The sequence below is a fragment of the Trichomonas vaginalis genome, chromosome VI (assembly GCF_026262505.1).
Source record: "Trichomonas vaginalis G3 chromosome VI, whole genome shotgun sequence".
Lineage (NCBI taxonomy): Eukaryota > Parabasalia > Trichomonadida > Trichomonadidae > Trichomonas > Trichomonas vaginalis.
The window spans coordinates 3,575,276-3,591,080 of NC_067208.1; the positions used below are offsets into that span (position 1 = coordinate 3,575,276).

The 15,805-nt window shown below is 34.4% G+C and overlaps 4 protein-coding genes and 2 pseudogenes across 6 annotated transcripts, besides 2 other annotated features; 5 read left to right on the forward strand and 1 right to left on the reverse strand.

Annotated features, from left to right (window-relative positions):
* Positions 1-1,684: 1,684 nt before the first annotated feature.
* On the forward strand, positions 1,685-2,748 carry TVAGG3_0798990 (metallopeptidase protein; the record flags this gene model as incomplete). Its single annotated transcript, XM_001306189.2, has 1 exon — positions 1,817-2,713. The coding sequence occupies one exon, from the start codon at positions 1,817-1,819 to the stop codon at positions 2,711-2,713; it is 897 nt and encodes a 298-aa protein (XP_001306190.1).
* A 1,168-nt stretch (positions 2,749-3,916) lies between these two features.
* Positions 3,917-4,040: a mobile genetic element.
* Positions 4,041-4,384: 344 nt separating this feature from the next.
* TVAGG3_0799010 (multidrug resistance protein YPNP-related family) lies at positions 4,385-5,905 on the reverse strand (the record flags this gene model as incomplete). Its single annotated transcript, XM_001306190.1, has 1 exon — positions 4,385-5,350. One exon carries the CDS (start codon positions 5,348-5,350, stop codon positions 4,385-4,387), a length of 966 nt encoding a protein of 321 aa, XP_001306191.1.
* A 462-nt stretch (positions 5,906-6,367) lies between these two features.
* Positions 6,368-6,823, forward strand: TVAGG3_0799020 (phage tail repeat-like family; the record flags this gene model as incomplete). The annotated part of the gene is made up of 1 exon (XM_051247232.1): positions 6,368-6,823. One exon carries the CDS (start codon positions 6,368-6,370, stop codon positions 6,821-6,823), a length of 456 nt encoding a protein of 151 aa, XP_051082707.1.
* Positions 6,824-9,239: 2,416 nt separating this feature from the next.
* Positions 9,240-13,172: a mobile genetic element.
* Positions 9,499-10,283, forward strand: TVAGG3_0799040 (annotated as a pseudogene). Its single transcript has one exon. A coding segment is annotated over exon 1 (785 nt).
* Positions 11,840-12,098, forward strand: TVAGG3_0799050 (uncharacterized protein; the record flags this gene model as incomplete). Its single annotated transcript, XM_051247233.1, has 1 exon — positions 11,840-12,098. A coding segment is annotated over one exon (259 nt), but the record flags the coding sequence as incomplete, so codon positions are not given.
* Positions 13,173-13,802: 630 nt separating the features above from the next.
* Positions 13,803-15,021, forward strand: TVAGG3_0799060 (annotated as a pseudogene). Its single transcript has one exon. A coding segment is annotated over exon 1 (1,219 nt).
* Positions 15,022-15,805: the final 784 nt, after the last annotated feature.

Here is a 15,805-nt window from a genome sequence, read left to right on the forward strand (position 1 = left end):
TCTTCGGGGATTTTGCAGCAAAAATGTTCAATAGTCCTTTGGTAACATATTTGAATTCTAAAGAAATATTTTTATCAGTTATTTATTGATTATCATGCGTTGATTTTTCTATTGAAAATTAAGATATATAGTTTGTTTTTTAGTCCCCTAAATTTGAAATATTATTTGAAACCATTTTGAAGATTCAGAGGTTACATTTGTGTAATCGTCCCATTTTTAATGAAATCATTCTGATTTAAGAAGCGTATTAATTTTCATTGAATTCATGCCTGATAAATTGCTTTCAGTTATTTCATGAATGTTGCATGCCTTCTAGTTATATTTCAATATACTGTATATCTTAATTTGATTTGTAGCTTTTATAAAACTGTCACTTTTTTATTTTACAAAAAGAATTTGATTATAAATGAAATTGAGGCAAATAAATATGTTGTGAAAAATACAAAATTCGATGGATTTCAAGCATATTTTGCCGGTTGCATATTTATCAATAATTCTCTTTCGACATTATTTGTTGAATCAATTTTTTTCAGAAATTGTAAATCGGTCGGTTCTCGATATTATATTGATGCTGATTATGGATGTCCTGCATATTTCCATATTGGAAGATCGATCTTTTGCCAAAAGTTTTTTGCCGAAAAATGCTCGAGTGATAAGCGTTGTATTGCTGCTTCTCTTGTTAAGTCCAAACTTGATTTACCAATGCAAACAAATATGTCATCTCTCTATAATTGCCAAATATATTCTGAACAGTGTTCATATTTGTTAGGATATGGCAATATAATTTTTAATGACATAAACAATTCCTATATTTCTGCAAAAGTTATTGATCCAGGTGTTCATGCGGGATATGGTTGCTTTAAGTCATTTCATGAGTTTTTAATTTATTTTCATTGTAGTTCTAAATATGGCTTATGTCCCTCATCTACAAATTGTTCCTGTAGGAACCTTTTAGTCCACACAATAGTTTCAACTGAACATTTAATTTATCACAACGCTGGCTTGACTCTGTCAATTGAAAATTCATATTTTTACAACAACACACTAATAAATGTGTTTGGAATTATTAATCTAAAAGTTTGCTTTTATGATAAAAAATTGAATGTTTCATCAGCCATTAATTGTTCTATAATTCATAATGATCCATTAACTTCATATTTACCAACAATTGATTTTGGAATGATCAACTGTTTGTGCTCGAATAAAATATATTATAAACCAAACTTTTATATTTTTATGTTATCCATAGTTGTGATTTGATATAAAAATTTTATTTCATATATTAGAAAGGAACTGATCAAAGGAAGTATAAATCAAACAATTTCAAATGTGCATTTATTTCTGAAAGATTTTTATATAATGAAATTTTCACAGTTATATTTAAAGATTTTATAAGATGTGTCATATTTTAAAACCGCTAATGTCATGTTTTTTGGGTCTTTTACAATAGAATGATTTCTTTAAGAATGAATTGATAACCTAATACGTCACATATGTAAGAATTTATTCTATTAACTGTGTTGATTATGATAATGTTAAAAATTATTCAAAATATAATGATAAATAAATTATATAATTTTCATATGCAAAACAATGATATGCATAGTCTCCAATTGTGTTCATCTTATGTTATGATATTCCATAACTTTTCTTTGTTATATTATTTGATAAATATTAGGAAATTAGTAAGTTATACGAGTTTAGCTCACACATATTCACAAACGCAGGAGTGACCGGTCCGAATGGTCCTACTCTTGCGCAAGTTCAAGCTGCTTATAGCGGCATTACTTGGGCACAAAATTCCAATTTCTTGAAAATGTCAGTTCAAGGTATTCAAGAATGGACTGTCCCTGTAACTGGGTTGTATCGAATAAGAGCTGCAGGAGCTGCAGGTGGAATGTACACATATTCAAACACAAGAGGAGGATATGGTGCAATCGTCGAGTCAGAATTCAATTTAAGTAAAAGTGGAGTTATCAAAATTTTGGTCGGCCAAAAAGGTGAAGATACAAGAAAAAGAGTTGCCAAAGCAGCCCCAGGAGGTGGAGGAGGTACATTTGTATTCGAAAATACATCTGTAAGTAATCCAATGATAGCAGCTGGGGGTAGTGGAGGTGGCTCTCCTTCTTCATCATCAAACAAAGATGCTTCATTTACTGAAAATGGTCAAAATTCTGGGACTGGTGATTTAGGAGGAACAAATGGAAATGGCGGCGGAATAAACAAAGGAAATTATGATTATTGGGCTGGGGGAGGTGCAGGATGGCTCACTGATGGAACAGGTGGAAATAATCCAACTTTACATTCATTTTCACCTGGTTCAGCAGGAGCTCAAGGAGGAAGATCCCAAAAAAATGGTGGAATTGGTGGAACAAGATATAATGATGGTAATGATGAAGGTGGGGATGGTGGATTCGGAGGTGGGGGAGGTGGAGGCTCTGCAAATATGGGTACAGGAGGCGGAGGGGGGTATTCAGGTGGTGCAGGAGCTAAACGAGATTCATCAGACAATGTTTATAGTGGTGGAGGCGGTGGGTCGTTTTCTAGAAACAAAAAGACGTATTTAAGTGTCAGTAATGATGGTCATGGTTATGTAAACATAACGCTTCTGAATGTAATCAAGACTGTCAACTGTAATACTTGTAATTATGTTTTTCAATCATCCCTCCTCAATCTTATTAATTCTTACCTCTTTGTTATTCTATCTAATTGATAATTTACTCATTAATTCTAATTCATTGTAATAAAAACTTCAAAATCGAAATATTCACATTGTTTTGGTTCTAAAATTAATCATAACTCTTTGTAATTATATTTGAAATGGCTCCTACAAAGGACATGATTTACAATTTTAACCTTAATTTATGAGATCAGATTGTGAGCTTTACAAAATTTGATTGTGAAAATATGGAAAGTGACAATTTCAAAACTGATATTAAATGAAGTTGAGACAAATAAATATTTAGTTGAAGATGTAATGTTTGATAGTTTTCAAACCTTCTTTTCTGGCTGCATATATATTAACAATCTGCTTTCAACTTTGAATATCAATTCTTTACTTTGCCGAAGTTGTAGATCTATTGAAACATTTCATCACATTGATTCATATTATGGATGTCCTATCTATTTTCATATCGGAAAATCAATATTTTGTAAGAAAATTTTTTCAATTAAATGTTCGGGTAAACAAAGAAGTATTGCAGCATCGTTCGTAGAATCAAAGCTTGATTTGCCAATGCAAACTAATATGTCATCATTTGAAAATTGTCAAGTCGATATCTATTTATATATGCTAAACTATGGAAATGTGCTTTTTTCTGACATAAATTGTTCATATAATACAGCAAACGATTTAGATCCAGGTCTGCACGCAGGATATTATGGATTTGCCTCACTTCATGAGTATTGTATTTTTTTCAAATGCAAAGCACCAAAAGGATTATGTCCTTCTTCGAACAAAGGAACATGCAGAAATTTGCTAGTCCACTCATTGGAATCATCCCAGCAATTGATCTTTAACTTTCAAGGTTTTGAACTTTTGATTGAAAATTCATATTTTTATAATAACACACGAACTAATGTATTAAATGTTGTAAACCTGAAAAATTGTTTTTATGATAAAAAATTGCAGGTTAATTCTGCTGAAAATTGCTCTATAATTACTAACGATCCATTTACTGCACAATTTCCAAAAATATACTTTCAAACCGGAAATTGTTTATGTTCAAATAAAAGAAATAATGAAATACAACATTCTTTATCTACATTTATCCTCTTATTAGAATAAAATTAATCACACTAGTGAATACTTACGCCAATATGATATTAGTTCAAATTTCTGACAACATATGTGAATAGTCTATAAAAAATTAACCTTAAACTACATAATTGAAATCTGTGGAAAATTTTTGAAACATAAGGGTGCACTTACGCCCCTATGACATGACTTTCAATTCAGATTTTTAAAGTTAATTTTCAATCATGTTTCACGACAGTCGTCAATAGATTGAAAATTAACATTGGTATAAGTGCATCCTTAAGAGTGTGCAGGAGACGATAAGCCAATACATCGAATGCTTTTAAACTTTCCATTCCACACATTGAAAAATTGATTAAGGTTAACTTTGAGTTTACCAATCTTCACATGGACACACTTAAAGATATTTTTTCGCAATGAGAGAATTAGTATTTTTAAGAATAAACGTAAAATAGCATTCATTCTTCATAATACATCTTTCAAGAATCTAAAAAGATCTCTTAATTAATGCTCAATAGTAAATAACGTACATTTTTGTAAACAATGCTATCAATAATCCCATGTTTTAGTACAAAAATATAATAATTTGAATAGAAAACTTTATTAATATAAAACAAAAAGATAATATTATAAAGAAGGAATATCTGGTGTTGAAGAAGAACTCATGTCTGAATTTCCCATCATATTCAACTTTTCATCACCACTTTCAGATGATTCAACTTTTTCTTTATCGTCTTCTTTGTCAAGCTCTGGATTATTTCTCTTTCTGACGATTTCTGCGAAAGGTTTAATAAGCAAAATAGATCCTAAAATGAATCCAACAACAGAAGCCAAACTAAATGACCAAAGAAGTCTCTCTGTCTTCTTCGGATACAATAAATACAAAACATAACTCGAAGCAATTGTAACAATAAAGTTAGAAATGAAAGAAATGACCATGGCTCTCTTTCCTCTCTGTTGAGACTGCAACATTGATTGTATCGTGTATCTGCAGAAGAAAACAATTGTTCCCCAGTTCGCAGCTGGAAGTTCTTTGACATTCCATCTCAAATATTCTTCTCCACTTCCAAAAATCGAACCAATCTGTACAGGGAACCACATACCGAAAATAAAAACAATCAAACACCAGAGAAAATCAATCCAATTCAAATGAATTGCCAATCTGATGTATCTCGAATACAAATGAGCTGCATAAGCATAAGAAGCTGCTGGAAGGAATCCAGTACACAAAGCCATAACAACAGCAACTGCTACACCTGTGCATCGACAGACAACATTGAATGCAGCCATGGCTAAGTCATATTCTTTTGCTTCAGGTAAACTCAATCCGATAAATCTCCTCAAAATAATACCAGGAATATATGAGGAAACTTGAGAGATAAGTTGGGAACTTCCTGTGAGTAAAGCTTGGTACGTGGAATGGCTGAATGGTTTGAGAAGTCCATTCAGTTTTGGCTTAACACCAAATTTGCCACAGAAGAATAAAATCGTTAATATGATTCCGGGAACTCCATCTGCGATAATCGTAGAGTATGATGGGCCAGCGATACCTGTTTTGAGGGTTCCTAAGAATAATGGGTTAAGAATACCCATACCAACGCCTAATGCTATGATATCGATAATTCCGACAAGTAAAGTGCGGCCTTCTGCCTGCAAAAAGCCGACATTCGTGTAGAATATGCATGTGAAAATGTTTCCTACGGCTTGAGGTACTATGTAATCGAACGCTAGTCCAATTGTTTGATCTGTTGCTTTGAACCAACGAGAAAATGGTTTGTTTATGGGGATCAATAGAGCAGGAACAATAATTCCGCATATTATCGCTGTCCTATAAAGATCACAGGCAACTTGTTCGCATTCTTCAAATTTCTTTTGGCCAAATAAAGCCGAAATCTGTGTACTTGCTGCGATAGAAAGGAATAATCGAATGATCTAGCAATACCTTCCCATGCAATGTCAGTTGCAACAGCAGACATACCAGATTCCCCAATATATTTCGAAATCCAGATGGTGTTGATAATTCCGTAAAGAGTACTCGTGATTTGTGAGCACAGAGGACCAATCATTAAGATTAAAATCGTAACTAGTGGTGGTCTTCCGGCTAAACGTTGAATTTCTTTTTCTCCCATTAATAGAAAACGATCAAAATTGAATGGATAACAAAATATTTTGAGAACAAAAAAATATCAACGATTGATTTTTCGATTATCTTTTACTCCTAAACGCTGTATTTGGTAGTCTTTGATTAAAAACTCATGGATTTATCCTGGGTTTCAGAACGTAAGAAGGTTCAAAAGATTCGACCAAAAATCTACTGACAACAAATTTAGGGCGGTAGAAAATATAACATTAGGTCAGGTGTGTGGGGCCTCCAGGCACTTCGTGCCCTCTAGCCCTGAAGATGTTTAGTATAACTTTGTCCGGACAAGTAAGGGTCTATCGTCGCTACAGGAAAAGTTACAGGCGTTCCAAGGAAGTATACTTTGAGAAGCCTTCTTCTGGGTCGAAAACATTATATAATGTGTCGCTTTTCACAAATTATATATGTTTTCATGTTTTGTCACTTTTCTGTCACTTTTCAGGAAAAAACATTTTTATTATTATATATAAATGAATTTTACAAAACCACCGTTACCCTTCTTTGGAAATAAGAGTAGATGTAAAGATATTCTATTGAGAGAACTTAAGAAACTACCGAATGGTCTAACATTTGTAGATTTGTTCGGTGGAAGTTTCTATATATCCCATTTGTGCCATACAATATTCCCAGACTCAAAGATTATATGCAATGACTTCGACAACTATATGGACCGTCTCAAACATATACCAGACACAAACAATATATTGAAAGCGTTAAAAGAAAAGATACCTATAGGTAAGATGGAACGTATACCATTAGATAAGAAAAATATTGTGAGAGAGGTTTTGAAAAAAGCAGAATATATAGACTGGGATAGTATATCTGCTAGACTATTATATAGTGGTGCTATAAGAGTTCATGACATTGAAACACTTATGTCAAAAGTTTTATATCTAACTATACAAATGTTTTCAAAGAGGACATAGAAAAATATATTGAGGGTATAGAGTTTGTGAGATGTCATTGGACAGAGTTGTATGAAAAATATAAAGACAAGGAAAATATTTTCTTTATAGTGGACCCGCCGTTCTATAACACATGGGATTTTCAATACCAAGTAGACTGGACTTTGAGAGACTCTTTAGAAACTTTAGACGTTTTACATACCATCCATGCTTTTACTTTACATCCGATAAAAGTGGTTTGGAAACCTTATGAGATGGTTAGAGGACATACATGACTATGAGTTTATATATGACAAGATAGAATATGAGAGAGGTCCTATAAACCGGAGAAAGTGTCATACAAAGAAATTTATTAGTAAGTAAATGTGGTTTGAAATAGGACTACTTGTTTTAGGTTTTTTCCATTGTGTCATTTATTTATTTGACGTGCAGAAAGATATAGAGAATATGAAGATGAACCAATGCCTGCAAATGTCCAGTATATGTACTCGTAGAGATATTTTTATCTAATATTAAATGGACGCACAGAACTTAGCGAATGCACAGCAACCTGGACAACCAAACCCAGAGAATATTCCAAATGAAGTTAGAATACAAACTGCAATGGCAAACTATGGTCAAGTGCCAACAGATGTACAAATGCAAACTGCCATGTCAAATGACGCTGCGTTAGGTTTGCCACCATGGTATGCAAATATGAGATGGAAAGAGTTTTATACAAACCCTGAAGTGGGATATAAAACAACTTTATGCAGATGACGCAAACACAGGAGTTGACCCAGAATATGTTTTCTACCAGAGGAGAAACAGAATGTATGAGCTCCAGTTAAGAATGCTATGGAATCAACAGGAAACGTAAGAGACTAGGCGACATTAGATTTTTACATATAGTAAAATGGGTTTCTTCAGTAGTATTGGAAACTTCTTCAGAAGAGTTGGAAGAGGTATATGGAATGGAATAAAAACCGTAGGAAGGAATTGGAACGGAGTCAAAAATATTGGTAAAAGAGTAGGTCAGTTTGTTGGTATTATACCTAAAGACCCTGAACCAGAAGAACAAGCCCCTTTATACAAACAGCCTGAACCTGCACCACAGTCTAGTTGGCAACCAAATCCAACACCTCAACCGTATTAAAAAATTATTTTTACCGTTCGATAGTAGTTGTATATGAAACTAAGTTCTAAGTAAAACGCATGGTATAATGGAAACTATTCTCTTCTTCCATTCTGTTGTAAACCATACTTGAAAGTCTGAAATACTTCCACTGGTGGTTCATATAGCTTTGTAGGTTTTTCGTAAAAGTCATTTGCCAAGCATAAAAAAGAGTTTTGTGCACCAGAAAATGAAGCATGAACTATAATAGCATCTGAGTCGAAAACATTTTCATATGTTCCATTAGGGTTTTCGACTTCATAAAAGTCCGGTGTACTGGATATTCTGCAGGCTGATTTAACATCTCATAAATCTATACCATGCCAAAGTTGTTATATTTTGTAGAAATATAAACGTTTTCTCCAAGGTCTTCTATTCTATTGATTTTAACAGTTGCATTTTTCCTGTCATATATAATATCGAGATGGTACTCTCCCTCGTCAATGTTATACTGGTTGCATATTCGATATAGATGTCGTTTATTTTTTCTTGAAAAGCTTGAAGAGTTGTTTCTAAGTTTACAAGCAAACTAAACTTGTAAAAGTTTTCCCTGTTCAAATTTCTCATACATACGTTTTTCTTTGTTATAGTATCGAACTTCAAAACCGACTGAAATGGGAAACCATGTATGGCTTCTGAAATGAACTTCATTTCTACGAAAGCCAATAGCTTTTGTGACAGATGGGTCTCTTAACCATCTTAACGGGTAGTCAAAACGATAGCCTTTCATGCTTTACGGTCTCTGTCTCAAACTTTTGACCGACATTCGTAAAAAGTTCATCTAATGGTTAGTTGTAGCAACTCTTGAATTTTCTTTTTTATTGAAAGCATATTTTATCTAGAATAAAAATGTCAAATGAAACAGCGTCTATGAGAGAAATACAACACAACCGACAACTCATTATACAAGCTCTAAATAAGAACACAACAAACTTTTCAAACTATTCTAAGATATCTGAGTCATTGAAAGAAGGAAACTTAAAACTGACATTAAACCCAATGACAGATGAGTTTCTATTTCAAGACAATAAGAACCATACTGTCTGTATAAATCCAACAAAAGGAACTTTAAACGAGAAACCTATATCTGAACTTCTTTTGAAAGCAGATGTTGACAACAAAGCAGACAAAACATATGTAGACGATGCAATAGCAAAAGAAGAAGAAAGAGCTGACAAAGCTTATGCAACAAAAGAACATACTCATCCTGAACTAGCAGACAAAACATATGTTGACAATAAAATGTCAAGTGAAGTGACAAGAGCTGAAAACGAATATTCTAAAAAGACTCATACACATACCATTGCAAATATTACAAACTTACAAGAAACCTTAAACAGGAAAAGTGCCGTTGGACATACACATTCTATATCTGAAATAACAGACTTAAACGTTAGCCTTGAAAAGAAAGCAGATAAGGAATGGGTGGCTAGTAAGTTAGAGAAGAAAGCAGATAAGGAATATGTGGATGAAAAAGATAACGAAATGAAAGAAAGGGTTGACTGGTACCATGAATGGACATCGAAGATTTTAAAAAGTAAAGCCGATACAGGATGGGTTTCAGGATGTTTAGACCTTAAAGCAGATAAAACATATGTTAACGATGAGTTAGAGAAGAAAGCAGATAAGAACCATACACATACAAGTTTTACAACTGTTGCTATAGAAAGTATTGAAGGAACGGTTGAAGAACCTGATGGGGATGTATTATATTGTAAACCTCCTAACTTTCCACAAGGTTTAAAATCGGATGACGACATAACGACGATGAGAAACATTAGATGTAAAGATGTTTATGTCATGAAGGATGAAAATAACGTTAAATTCACTGCTCAAGATTTATATGAGAAGAAAGCAGACAAAACAGAGCTTCAAACATTAAAGACGGAAATACTTCAAACATTATATCCTATAGGCTCTATTTATACGTCAATGAACTCTACCAGACCAGAAACAGTACTTGGTTTTGGTGAATGGAAGCAGATTGTAGACAAATTCTTATACTGTGCTAGATATTCAAAGACGGCAGGAGGTTCGAAGAAAATTAAAGAAGCAAACCTTCCACCGCACACTCATACAGGAACGACAAACACAACAGGTAGTCATTCACATTCAATAACAAAAAGAGGTTATAGAAATCTTGCAGCAGGTTCGGATAGACAGGGAATATGATATGAATATTTTCAAGTGACCCGGTAGATTCAAACGCGGGTATTTTCTGTGGAACCGCAGGAAATCATTCACACACTTTCACAACAAATCCAACAGGCTTGGTAAAGACTACATGCCACCTTACATGACAGTTTACGCATGGTATAGAATGCTTAGTCGTCATTTTCAACTTCTTTAGCATATTCGTCAGGAGTTGTCTTATATTTGTTAGGAACTGTCTTTGAAAGTATACCACCTTGAACTTTGACAAGTTTGAAACGAGGTCTGCAATAGTAGTTTTATCTTCTGCTTGCAGTCTGTACATTTTGCCATGTTTGCCTAAAACTTCATAATATTCTCTTGTATACTTTCTTCTATTTTTACGAACACGAATGTGAGTACCTGTCGGGTTCCCATTGTTGTCATAGTCAATAGTATTTTCATATGGGTCACGTTTAGGTATTTCTATTTTTACTTTGTCACCTTTCTGAAGTTTGAAGCCCGGCATTTTTCTTGTTTGTCTCTTTTGACTAAATTATTAAATATATAGTCTTTCTCTAAGTCAGGGTTGTTTTTCATTTCTTCGGGGAGTGGTTTCCCAAACCTTTTTGTTTACGGTTATTGTAAATATTTAAAACTTGTCTCATCTTTGCCATGGAGAAGTGTCTATATTGTCGTCATATGACATTTCATTTGCTTCACCACCTTGTGGTTGGTTTAAGTCTCTTAACATTTTTATACAACCGTCAATGACACCAAGAGCAGAATGGTTTTGGTCGACAATGAAATATTGGTTTACATTTTTTGAACGCAGATAGTTTTTAATATCGTCTGATTTGAAAGAACTTTCACAGTCAGATGTAGTTTTGTTGGATGGTATTTGTCAACGAATATTGTCAAAGCTGCTAAGATATCTAAAATATTTTTGGACTGTAATGGTATGGCTTCACAGTATCTTGTGTTTTGACCAACAAATATTAGCCAGTATGGGTCCATCTTCTCTATACCTCGGAATGTTTTCCAAGATATCCATAAACCAAGCATTTGGTGTTGAACTAAAGATTTTTACCATGAGTGCTTTTTGTCGCTTTAGAAACATAGGGGTCCTTGTTTGGATTCGTCATTTTTTAACCCATAAGAAATGGGTTTATTTGGCGCGTTAGCAGGAGTTGCATCCAGATTTTTGCCCGCAGTGGGAACAATAGCCAGAGGTGTATTTGGAGTTGGAAGGAAGATTTTGAGTACATTAGGTATTAAAGAGAAAGCACAACCTATTATACAAACTGTACAGAAAGGTTGGGATGTAGCACGAGATGCAACAAATCTTATTCCAAATCCTGAAACAAGAGGAAAAGTTCAAGGATGGATGGACAATGTAGGAAGACAAGCAGGAAACTATTATAACAAAGCAAATGACTACTATAACCAAGCAGGACACTATATGGACCAAGGTGAAAGATTCTTTAACAGAGGATATAACCATGCACAACAAGTGGGTAAACAATAACCAACCTCAACCGCCTCAAACGTGGGGAATGTAAAGTTTTTTACTGAGATGAAATGAACAATACAGCATTGAGACAAATGGGTTCAAGATGGATTTGTCGGCTTCCAGCAGTTACACAACGTGTTTGTCAAGTTCTTCCTATACCTCAGGAAGTTTTAGACCGACTTAAAAAACCTACAACAACCAGTTGAAAACAAACCAAACTAAAATTTTTTACTGAGATGAAATGACCGAAGAAGTTGAAACGGTAGATTTGACACCACAAACAAAAAGTTCAGAACCATTGTCAAAACCTGTCAAAGAACTTACAGATGAAGAGAAAAATTCAATAATAGAAAGTGCCAGGTCTGGAAATACAAACCCTAACTACAAAGTCACTTTTCATAAAAATGGAACGGCTAGTATCTCAAAAAAGAAACAGACTCTCACAAATAAAATATTGAAGTCTGAAGGAGCTTTCGAGACAACAGATGGAAAAGTTTACTTCACTGACCAACAGTTCATTTATAGAACATCTCATTGACTTAGAGTCGAAATATTCTAAACTTTACAACAAACACAAAAAGTTGAAAGGAAAACAAAAACAAATGGCATATGATATTTATGAAGATGTTGACGACACAACTGTTCCTGCAAGTGAGGTAAAGTCAGAGGAACCGAAAAGTGACGAAAAACGATAGAAGAAGAGAAACCAAAAACTGAAGATAAACCAAAACCAAAGTTTAGTTTCCAAACTAAACCAAGTCAACCTTCATTAGCTGGTATGGGTTGGCGTCAAAGACTTATGGCAGCAGGCGGTTATGTAAAGTAAAGAAAAAAATATTTTTTTATTTTTATAAAAATGCCCCCATATAGAATGGATAGAAAGTCTGCTAGAATAAAAGCAGAGTTGCAAAGTTATGGTTGGAGAGTTTCGAAGAATTTTAAATATAGGAAGGGAAGACCCATAAAAGTCTATGACAAATTGTCTGGTCTTCGCTACGAAATGGATTTGGAAACAGCACGTGCAAATTATCCAAACAGACTAGAGAGGTTAGAAGAAGAACGTCTTATGGACATGCCTTTCGATGTTAGTGAACCTCAAGTTGAAGGACACGACGGCTTTGCCAGATTCTATTGGAAACATGACGAACAATTGCATCCTTATCCTTTGAGAAGGAAAAAAGGAAAAGGTGAAGACACACATGCTCCATGGAAAGAACAAGATATGCATATGAGAAGTACCGTGAAGTTAGAAGTTACAATTACATCTGGTCGAACCTTTACAGTAAACTTTGACGAAGGAAAGAACAAAGAAGGCTTCATGGGTGTACTTGCTGCCATACAAGACGGAAATAAGAAAGGACACAATCTCAGATTAACTATAACGGATTTGGATGGTCACATTTACTATGCACATGGCAATGTCACAACAGCCGCAAAACTTCTTGACGCTTTCAAGACTACAAAGAGAGAACAAATGTTTGACTCCGACTCAGACATTTTGAATGCAATTGAAGGAATTGCAAGTGTCAAGTTCGAATGGTACCAACCTAACCCTCAAGCAGTCAGACAACATGTTTGTTAGATGAGAAATAAAATATTGCATGAAGTAAAAACGTTTTTTAAACCATATATTTTTACATATATTAAATGCTTCAGGTTGAAAAACAAAAACAAAAGTAGCAGATACAAAACCGTTAGACTATATCTTTACAAATGCTGGTAGGACTATTTCAGATGAAGAAATTTCATCCCGTTCATACAGAGTTTGACTATCCAATTCGTTGGCTTCAAAGTCCTTCAGATGCAAAGGCAATAGGATTTAGAAGAGTTTTGTTTTCAAATAGAACTAACGCATTTATGTTCGCAGTATATTTTCATGGGCAGTATAAAGGTTCTGATGGGCTACTAGACAAATTTGATGAAATGAGAATCTTTACAGTTCGTTCAGACGAAAGTCTTGAGAAAACTCTAAATGACTTTCAAACTCAAAATGAACAAATACTATTTGGGAATTTCAAAAAAATACGACTCTTACTAAATGGAACATACTATCTGAAACTAGAATATGACAAGATGAACTCCACCGTTTTCATTTCAAAAGATTGAAATTAACCCTCCAAGAGATACAGAGTTTTTATTTTGGGAAAGTAGACAAACGTTCTTGGGCACAATTTCTTCGGTTACTAAACCAGAACGAACCATCTAAAGAGTTACAACAGCCAAAAACAGACCTAGTAAATGCTTTCTTAAAAACGAAAAGTCAGGTAGGACACTATGCTGCAGATGGAACATATGTGCCAGCTGGTGGAACTTATATACCAGCTGGTGGAACTTATATAACTAGCTAGTGGAACTTATATACCACCAAACCCTCCAAGAGAAGCACCTGCACCAGGACTACCTAGAACATTTACATCGTCAACATGGACACAGACACAGGCATGCACCAAAACCAACACAACAACCAACAGTTCAAAACCCTGCACACAACACCACAACCAACAGTTCAAAACCCTGCACCAAAACCACACAACAACCAACAGTTCAAAACCCTGCCACCAAACCAACAGTTCAAAACACTGCACACCACAACAACACAGCACAACAACCACCTCCACAACCAGCACCACAACCAACAGTTCAAAACACTGCACAGCAACAACCACAAACAGAGCAAGGACATAAAAGAAGTAGAGAACAAAGGAAACCAAGATTTCTTAAAAATGCTTAAAGAAGACTATGGTTACCAGCTACTCTTGACTTTAGTGACAGATATAAAGAAGCTATTAGAAAGTTCAAGGAAGGAAATACTGACCCGAACCTATTTAGCTTTATGGTTAGCACCAAATGGGATATAATTTCAAACCTGGAAAAATACAAGCTCGCTAAGGGATATGATTTAATAGCATATCATCCAAATGACATGACTGAATTTACTCCGAGATATTTGGTGTCAGAGCTAAATGACAATTCAACTCTCTTCATGAAACGCGTAAAAAATAGAGACGGAACGAAAGAAGAAAGGTTTTATGAGTCCGGATGACTTAGATAGGGAACTTGTTAAAAACGGTCTCGGAATATATGAAATGCCAGCAGATGAGGTACAAGAAACTCCACAGGAAGAAGTTCAGATACAACCAGACATGGAAGAAATAGTTCAGCAACAACAGCTAGAAGAGCCTGAAGGAAACGAACAAGTCCCTCCTTTGGAAACTAACTTCACAGAAACCAGATGAAGATTTGGAACAGCCGAAAAATCTTGACCCTCAACAAGAGTATGAGGTGAATATGGAATCTTTCCAAGAGTTTAAGAAAAATTCGGCTGACGGAGTAGAAGAATATCGAAAAATGTTTGCCGACATACAAAAGACCCCAACACCAGATGAAAATATTCAGCATAGAATGGAAGTACTGAAAGAAAAGTACACAAATACAATAACCCTTTTACTTACGACCATATAACGTTCAATCTTGGCTGAACTCGGTGAAAATAAAAGGTTAAATTCAAACAAAAACATATAGAAATGAAACATTGTTTAAAGTTCATAGAACCTAGCCAATATGGAAACAAACCTACTTTTGTTTCTGCAGACTATGGAACTACAATGAGATGGGGTCATAAAGCTAACCCGGATAGGTGGTTCATAAAACTTACAACCACAATTCAAGAAGTTGTAGACGCAATGGAAGTCAATGGTGAACCAGATTAGCTGGTATTTTCAAGCGCGGCTTTAATGCCATTGAAAGATATGAAACATGCAGATATTTTGAACCAGTATGAAATGAACATGGCTGATGGAAATATAACACCTGACGTTCTAAAACATTTATCTCAAAAGAACTACACAGAACCATAGAGATGGTATATTTGGTGAAGAGTTTAGAAAGAGAGTTAGGAGAGAGAAGGAAGAGAACCTATTGTACATGACCTTGCAAACGAAAGTTTACAAAATGTCATAAAAACTTACTTTGCAGACAATGAAATGAGAAGGGATGAATATTTAAGAAAACTCAAATGGACAGTAACCAATGAAATGTTAGTATTGAAAAACATGTTCCTTGACAAAATAAAACCAACTACAGAAATAAATGACGCAAGACTGAAACATTGGGTAAAAGCTTTCCCATTCACAAAAGATATTATTGGTAACATGGAAAGAAAACCAGAATGGCTACAAGAACATATATTTGGAAACAAGCTTATTCT